The 8753-nt window shown below is 48.5% G+C and overlaps 1 protein-coding gene across 1 annotated transcript; it reads left to right on the forward strand.

Moving 5' to 3' along the window:
• The first annotated feature begins 4323 nt into the window (after positions 1-4323).
• On the forward strand, positions 4324-7976 carry LOC131562199 (serine/threonine-protein kinase PAK 1-like). The gene is made up of 4 exons (XM_058811785.1): positions 4324-4397; positions 4799-4995; positions 6329-6466; positions 7839-7976. The coding sequence occupies exons 2-4, from the start codon at positions 4873-4875 to the stop codon at positions 7929-7931; spliced, it is 354 nt and encodes a 117-aa protein (XP_058667768.1). The 5' UTR covers positions 4324-4397; positions 4799-4872; the 3' UTR covers positions 7932-7976.
• The last annotated feature ends 777 nt before the right edge of the window (positions 7977-8753 follow it).

Raw genomic sequence — 8753 nt, forward strand, 5'->3', positions numbered from 1 at the left:
TTTTTGTCAAGAAGAGAATGCTATCTTTTTGTCAATAAGAACTACTTTGAAAGAACATCAGGTTACAGGACAAATAGAGAGCACAAGGTGTTTTCCATGTGCCCCCAAAGAAAAAACAGAGACTTTGATAACAAACTTTATTTAATCTTCTAGTTTTATGCTTATCAAGATGTGTCCAGGAGACACATCCAAGTGGCGTGATCAGATAAAACTGTACTGCGGGCATTTCTCAGGAGAGAGCCTCCAGCCCAGCCATGGTATATCCCTCAGATCCATGGCACTTTTCCATACCTGATTCCCACTCTTTCCCATGACTCTTAGAATCCTACCCATTGGCCCAGGCCCTGCTCAGATCAGTCTCTAGGAAAACACATCAAGCCCTTTGTGATTCTGCAGCACAACCCAATGAATCTGCTTCTTGCCCGTAACAGCTGCCAGTGCTGTGCTCTCAGATAAGAGACCTGGTGGGGCTGAGACCAGAGCCCAGTGCATTCTGTGTCTGCCATCACCTGTTGGGACAAAAAGGGCACTGATCTGTGCCTGGGTGTGGCTGATCTCAAAGCCCATCCTGTTGTGTCCTGAATGGGGGCAACAGCTTGTCCGGGGCTCAGGCTCACTCTGGCTTCTTCCCATCAGTGCCTGTCAGTGCTCATGCTTGGGCTTTGCCAGCCTTGTTGTGGTCAGTGCCCTGTCCCTGAGGGCTGGAGGGACTGCAGAGGCTGGAGCCTTCCTTAGCTGGGAGAGGGGCAGCTTTGAGCTCAGCCTGCTCACAAACAGGTCAGGGTCCTGATGCTGAAAGCCCCGTCAGGATCGGTTACAGCTGGAGCTGCTCTGGTTTACAAATGGGACGGCATTCCTTTGGCAAACTGCTGAAAGGTGGGGAAGATGTCCTCCTCTTCTGGGATTGTATGTCCCTGTGCTTTGTTTCCTGTCAAGAGAACTCTTCAAAGGACTGTACAAATCAGTCTCTGTGCTGGCCACCTGTGCTGCAGGGCTGTCTGCCTGGTTGTGGTTGTTGTTACCCAGCCGACCACAAAGGGCTCAGAGCTCCAGGCGCTGGGGCTGCCTTTTGTATCTCCTGGAAGCTGGGATCTCTGCTTTAAAGTCAGCATCTTGCATTTTGTTTCCCTCAGGGAGAATGGTGAACACCACTGAAAATCCCCTGATGAAATACACGCATCTGAATTATATTGGCAGCGGGTGAGTCCAACAGCAGTTACTCCTGTACAACCATGGGCCAGGTGTTTTTGGGGTGGAATGTCTATCCAGCGTGAAGTCAGGCCAGCTGCAAAGATGATCACACACTGGGGATAGATTGTCCCATCTCTCAATGCTGCTCAGAATTTGTGAGTGGGCTCAGAAGGCATTGTCAGAGATGCCTTGCTACCGAGGTCTTGCCTGCATCAAGGAACAGGACCTGGAAGGTCTCCTTGTCTCTCAAGTGTGGGACAGCTCTGTGTTAATTTCTTTAGCATTTTGTGTATGTCTCAAAATCATACTGGCACACTAATGAAAAGAGAAGAAACTTGCTTGCCTGAAAGATCAACCTATGCCCTATCAAAGCTGTGAGATAACAGTTCCCAGGAACAATTCTTTCCCCTGGTTTGAAGAGGGAAACACTCTGTGGTCAGGATAGGAACCACACTGTTTAGACAGTGAAACCCAAGAGGAAAGACTAAACTCCCTTTAGAAATTGAACCCCAGTGCTTCAGGAACAGGCCCAGTGCCCATGCACTTGAGAGGAAAATGCATCATCTGCCTTCTGGCAGAGCCCTCCTGCATCCTGCAGGTTTTGACACTTCCAGCAGAGATCTCCTGTGTGGGCTGGCTTTCACTGCAAGATCTAAACAGCTTCTCCTTTCTCTGCTTCTGTTTTGTTTCTAGGACTTTTGGAGATGTTTACAGAGCACTCCACAGTGCCACAGGAGGAGAGGTAAATGTCAACAGCCCCTGCAGGCTCTGCTGCACTCGAGGGCTTTCCCCTCTGGTGTGAGCTGTGGCTGGAGCTTTGGACAGAGCTGTGCTGAAAAGGCACAAGAAGCACAGACTGGTGCCAGCCCACAGAACACATTTGGGACTTTGTCCTCCTCAGCTGCCAGAAGGAAGGCACGGAGGGCAGCGGTTCCTTTCAGAGAAGGACGCGCTCACTCGCTCCCCATTGCTAAAACAAAGGTGGTGCCTGCGAGCACCTCACTGCTCTTTGGGGCTGCAGCTTCAGAGTCCTGAATTCTCATTTCTGGCTGCCAGCAAATCCATCTGAAAGTTACTGGTAGTTCCTTAGCCACCTGCAGTGCTGCACTTGGGAACTGCACGTAGGGAGAGATCTGCAAGGCGTCCCTGAAAGCCCTAAGCCCTGCCCATATCACAAGATGTATCCACAGAGTATTAAGGCATGGATTCCTTCTTCTGAGTCCCAAACAAAGCAGCAGAGAGTGCGGTCAGAGGTTTTTGGGTGATAACTGAGACACCGCTGTTACCAAGTGGTCAAGGCCAAATGTCAGTGGCCCCACATGCCCTGTAACTGGCTCCCAAGGGAGCAGAGAAATGGGCTGTTGGAATGTCAGTTCCTGATTACTGCAGTGCCTAATCACAAGGCAGTTTGGCACAGCTCAGCTGTGTCATTGCAAAATCACTTGCTCCACGTGCCTTGTGGTCTCGTGCCACCAACCTCTCAAGTTACTGATTTTCAATGTCATTTTAGGTGGCAATAAAAAAAATAAATCTTCAAGGAGTGAGGAGGAAGGAGCTAACCTTTAATGAAATAATGATCATGAAGAGGTATAGGAGTCCCAATGTTGTGAATTATTTAGACAGGTGAGAGGTCATGGTCTTATCTCATGGATGTGTGCTTACATAAAGCAAACATGAGAGGTTCAAAACCCACTTTGGTCAGTGGCAGCAAGTAAAGCTGTTAATTTTTATTTATTCATATTTCTCTACTCATCTCCAATGGATGAGAAGAGAGTGCATCTTGTCTGCATGAGTCTTCCCTGGCACAGCTAGTTTGATAATTACTCCAAAATTATTCAAAACCTGGATCAGCTGTATCTTCCTAACTCAATAGCCTCAAAGTTCATTGCCTCCACATTTATTTGGGATTGATTTTTTAAAGTTTCTTAAGTGCAGATGAACCATCCTAAAGTGGATTTCCCTTGGATTGTTGCCCCTCTTTGCCATTGCTATGCATGCCAGGAAGACTAGGTGCTTATTTCCAGAAACACCATGCCTGACATGTTTTTTATCTGGGCTGTTTCTAACTGCACTTTTCATTTGCTGCCCATCTAAGACATCTCCTTTTTCACAGATGTGTCTTTCTCTTTGAGACTGCTCAGATTGCAAATAATGCACAGCCAAGAGGGAATGTCTATTCCTTTGATTCTGTCCTTGTCACAAAGGCATCTGGAAATAAGAAACCTGGAAGCTAAAAATCAACGTAGCCATGCATGTTCATCTCTGCCTGCTTGTTTCCTTCTTTCAGCTACCTTCTGGGCGAGGAACTCTTGCTGGTTATAGAGTACATGGATGGAGGTGTCCTGAGCGACATCGTCAGCCAGACCTGCCTGTCTGAAGATGAGATGGCAGCCATCAGTCGGGAGGTCAGCAATCCCAGCTGTGTTTCCAAGGGCTTGGGCAGGATTGTCTGGGAAACAGGGGCTCAGAACAGGAGAGGTTTCTTGTGCCGAGCTTTGTTTCTGTGTTGCTGGTATGCTATGGGCAAGTAAAAGCATCTCAAGTGAAAGGCCTGCCAGTGCCCCTGCACTCCCTGTACTCAGTGCCAGTACTCTTATCTCCTGCTGTTGTATTCTCGCTCTGTCTCTTGTATTTGTATTTGCTGTTCTCCACCTTGCCTCTCTACATGTTTGCCTGGAGTCTGTCTTCACTGCATTCCTTGCCTGTAAAAGCAAAGGTGCTGGTGGCAGGATTTGAAACAAACAGCAAAGAAAGAAGAGAGAGACTCGTTTCTCTCAGTGCTCAGCTAAAAAGGATAGGAGTGCAGCCAGAATGCTCTTTGCTTCTGAGCACATGCGCTGCAGCAGGAGTCATCCTGGCTGGTTGGCAGGGGACAGCCTACAACAGCAGGTGCTGTTGCTCTTTCAAAAGCTGACGTGCCTTTCCTCAGAAAGGTCCTGCTCTGCAAGTGTTGGAGCAGCAAGCTCTTCCTCTCAGCGGCCATTACTGTTCTGCCATTACTCCCCATTCCCCTGGAGAGGGAATCTTTTAGATTCTTTGTTTCCTTTCTTGTGTGATGAAATCACATCACTCATTTTTGCCCTTCTGTTTCTGTTTTCTCGCTCAGTGCCTGCAAGGACTGGATTTTCTTCATGCAAACGATGTGATCCATCGAGACGTGAAGAGTGACAACATCCTTCTCAGAACCGACGGTTCTGTCAAACTGGGTCAGTATATTCTTGGTCAGGTGCAGCGTTCCAGGGATGTGGGTGTGGGGCTGCTTGGCGTGACTGCCAGCTCCCCAAAAATGGTGCTGGTGGCAGTGCAGGGACCCCTGCTGCGAGCTGAGGGCACAGTTGCAACGTGCACAGAGGTAGAAGGAGCCACAAGCAGTCAAGAGTGGCCTTGCTCTGTGTGTGTCCCTTCCAGAGGGAGGGAGTTACAAGTCTAAAGTTTCCAAAGAACAAAAGCCACTGCTAGAGGCAGTGTAAAACATGGGGGGATTTTTAAAGTCGCCAATGCCAGGAGATTCAACAGAGCAATTTCAAACTTCTGGTGGGGAATTCTTTTGCTTGCTTTCCTAACTGCACAGAATTCAGATAAAACCAGTATTTTGTTTTCTCCTCAGCTGATTTTGGCCTCGCTACTCAGCTCACCCCTGAGCAGAGCAGACGGTGCTCGGTAACCGGGACTCCTTGGTGGATGGCGCCTGAAGTGGTGACAGGTCAACCATATGGCCCCAAAGTGGACATATGGTCTTTTGGAATTGTGGGAATTGAAATGATAGAACAAGAACCTCCTTACTTGGGCGAAAGTTCTGGCACGGTAAGGAGCAAATACTCACTGATCCCACTGTCTTTCTCACCTGTCCCATGTCCTGTGTGCCACTGGACAAAATCCCATTGCCATCTGCTGGAACTACTTCCACCAAGGTCCCCTCCTACAAATGTCCCTGCAACACATCAGCATCTGCTGTACTTTTGGTTGCATCAGTGGGGGAACTCAAGCCTTACCACATGCAAACAAACTCCAAACAAACTCCATTCTCACTCAACACTTTCCTTTGGGTTAGTGGTTCCAGTTCTTTTGTCTGTGTAGATGGCCTTAATAACAGGAAAAAAGCATCTTAAAAGTGTTGTTATCTTTCCAGAAATGAAGGAAGGATACCCAAACCCAACAAAGTTTCTAAAACCGTGGTCTTTAGAGAGGAACCTAACCCTGTGTGCAGTTTCTTCTCACTGGGAAACATGGGCATGAGGGTGTAATGCACAGAGTCTCTTCTGCTTCTTGTGCAGTGCTGCTGAAACACTCAGTGACCGTGTTTCTCTCCTAGCCCAAGCAACATTCTGCACGTCACCAAGCCAGAGCCTGGTGATGTGGAGAGCCTGCCAAAACCTCCTGTTTGTTTCCTGGCACTTTCTGGCATGGGCCTACCATTAATGCATTGACTTGAGCAGCCAAATGACTGGAGGGTGTCCATAGGGATGGAACCTCTCCTCCTTCTGACCTAGACAATTTTTCTTTTGCTGCAAAAATGGGAAGCTGAAATTTTCAGACTGCTGAGAGACAGAGCTGCAAGTGGCTCCTGTGTGCCCAAGCAGGCATTTTCATCCCAATACATTTGTGCAGGCATCTTAATGTGTCTGTGTTGAAGAGGAGATTGTAAATGTTTGTTTCCCTACCTGGCTATTAACTGATGGATTTTCTTTCTTTTCTTCCAATTCCCATTGTTTTCAAGAACAGCACAAAAAGCTTGATGAGTTTTGTTCTAGGGCACGTGCTCTTAAAGGACCAACAAGCACCACAGAGATGCCTTTCATGTACTAACCCTTCAAATTAGCTAGTATAGCAAAGTCCCTCTTCCAAAAGCCCTCTCAAGCTGGCATGAATCCTCAGAGAAGCAAATGTCCTTTTGCTGATGTAGTTCCCACTAACTAGGTCAGGCATTGAAATCAGCTGCCAAGGCAAGATCTGCAGGATGGTGGAAAAGCTGTGGCTGCATCGGGGTTTGGGTTTTTGGTTGGTAAAGGAAAGTCATCTCTGGGTCTGTGCCAGGGCAGAAACTGCCACTGAAGAACAGAGGTTAAACAAAGGGATCTGGGAGAGCCTTAGAGATGTGAAAGCAGGAGGTGGAGCCTGGTGTCTCCTTTCTCTCCAGGCTACATACCTGATAGCCACAGTAGGGACTCCACAGCTGCGGCAGCCCAAGCTCCTCTCGGCTTTGCTGCGTGACTTCCTGAGCTGCTGCCTGCAGACAGACGAGGAGCAGCGCTGGTCTGCCAAGGAGCTCCTGCAGGTAAAATGTGAAGGGGCTGCAGGTGAAACAGGCTCTGAGGGATGGGCTCCTCCTCCACTCAAGCCCAAGGCAGCAGATGAGCCCCCTTCCTCCTCACCTCCACTCTTGCTGCTCTTCAAATGAAAATGGTGAGGAATCCTAGACTGAGCTGGGCTGGCAGGGCCCTGTAAATGTCCTCTGGTGCAAGTGTCCTGCAATGAGCAGGGACATCTTTAAAGAGATCAGGTTGCTCAGAGCCCTTTGCCACCGGAGCCGGAATGGTTGCAGGGATGGGGCTCCTACAAGCTCTTGGGGCAAGCTGTGCCAGGGTGGCACCATGCTCCGAGTAAACAAGTTCTTCCTTAGACCTACTCTGATTAGGTGCCCTTAGTGTTTAAAAATATTTGTCCATATCCTATTGTAACTGGCCCTGTTAAAAAAGATGTTCCCCACTTTCTTCAAAGCCACTGTGAAGTCTTGGAAAGTGGCAATAAAGTCTCCCTGGGGCCTGTCCTTCACAAAACTGAATAACTCCAGCTCCCTCTGCATTTCCTGTGAGGAGAGGTGCTCTGTCCTCTGACTGTGTCTGTTGCCCTCTTTTGTGATTTGGTGGAGTGTTCAGTTTTATCTAATGGCAAAAGAATTGAAGCAGAGCAATGCAGGGTACAGAGACATGAAATGGTGGTGGAGGAACCCAAGGAAGCCAGTCCCAGCCTAGGGGTCAGAGATTTGGCTGTGGGCAGGAGGGGCTGTGGGGGGCTCACTGTGAGCCTCTGAGGGGCCCTGGTTTGTGCCCCCCAGCCCACCCTCAGAGGTTTCTGCCACGCAAACAGGGACAGCTGGGAGGGACTTGTCCCAGCCCCATCTGCTGCCTGGCGCGCTCAAGCAGACGGGAACTGTGCCAGGGTTACTGCCAGGTTGTGTGGCAGAGAGGGAACTGCAGGGCCCAGTGCCACTGGGCTGGCCCTGCTGGGAAGGAAGGTGCCATCCAGCACACGAGGGGCAGGGCATGGAAAGGCAGACACTGCTTTCTGTCCCTGTGGGAATCAGCACAGTGCCTGTCTTTCAAAGGCAGGGACCTATGTGAGTCATTGGAGTTTCCTGAAAGGAAGAAAACCCAGGGACAGAAAGCGCCATTTCTAGAGCACTGGCAGGGCAAAAATCCCAGCATGATGAAGACATCACAATAAACAGATGAGTGGGATTCTGGGCCAGGTTTGCCTGTGATGGCAAGGTCTTGCACATTGGGGATGACTGGGGAGCAGATGGTCCCATTGCTCCTCTTTCTGGGTCTTTCCAGCAACTTGATGTATCCTGATTGAGTCCCTGAAACAATGAGCTTGGAAAGTAATGGTTCACTGTTCTTTGTTGTATTTTTTTTTCCGGTGGACAGCATCCATTTGTAACTTCAGCCAAGCCACCATTCATCCTGGCACAAGTCATCAACTCAGTGAAGAAGACGAATAACCCTAACCCTAAACTCTAAACCTAAAACCTAACCCTAACCTTAAATGCTAACCCAAACCCTAACCCTATCCCTATCTCTATCCCTTACCCTTTCCCTTACCCTTTCCCTAACCCCAATCCTAAGCCTAAGCCAAAGCCTAAACCTAAACCCAAACCTGAACCTAAATCTAAATCTAAATCTAAGCCTAAGCCTAAGCCTAAGCCTAAACCTAAGCCTAAACCTAAGCCTAAGCCTAAGCCTAGCCCTAACCCTAGGAGACGAGAACATAGCAATCATGTCAAGATGTTATCTCTGTTACCAATTTAGAGTAGGATTGTAGAGTAGGGTTGCTAAAGAGATTTGAAGCATAGAATTATAGATTAGAGTTGTAATTAATAAAGTTTCTGAAACATCAATTCACTTGGAAGATTCTCCTCCTTCTGACCCCTTCAGAAAATTCAACATTTTTTTCTGAATTACCAATTGTTTTTTATTGGTACTAAGTCACACATATGGCTTTTTTTGTATGGTTTCATAAGTGAGGAGGCCTCTTCTTCATTCATCCTCTCCAGACCGCACTGCCTTTGGAATATGACCCACTGGCTGGTTATGGCGCAGCTGTGGTATTTCTAGTTGAGGCAGAAAGGGCAATGGCATTTGAAGGCAAAACCAAAGGAAGAATGAGGCAGCCCAAACACCCTGTGCAGATGCAGGCCTTCAGCTGTGACTGGAGAGCAATGGGGTTCCTGCCACTTGGATTTGTATCCCTAAATGCAATAATCTCTTTGGCTGGAGGAGAGCCTTGCTCAAGTGAGAAAGCAGAAAGATCAGAGAGGGTGCTCGGGAAGGTCTCCTGTGGCG

The sequence above is a fragment of the Ammospiza caudacuta genome, chromosome 10, assembly GCF_027887145.1.
Source record: "Ammospiza caudacuta isolate bAmmCau1 chromosome 10, bAmmCau1.pri, whole genome shotgun sequence".
NCBI classification, from domain to species: Eukaryota; Metazoa; Chordata; class Aves; order Passeriformes; family Passerellidae; genus Ammospiza; species Ammospiza caudacuta.

Excerpts from the sequence above, each read along its gene's own strand:
- LOC131562199 (XM_058811785.1), top strand. The coding sequence starts at position 4,873 with ATGGCGCCTGAAGTGGTGACAGGTCAACCATATGGCCCCAAAGTGGAC. Across the intron at positions 4,996-6,328 it reads TGGGCGAAAGTTCTGGCACG|GCTACATACCTGATAGCCAC; the intron begins GTAAGGAGCAAA and ends CTTTCTCTCCAG. Across the intron at positions 6,467-7,838 it reads CTGCCAAGGAGCTCCTGCAG|CATCCATTTGTAACTTCAGC; the intron begins GTAAAATGTGAA and ends TCCGGTGGACAG.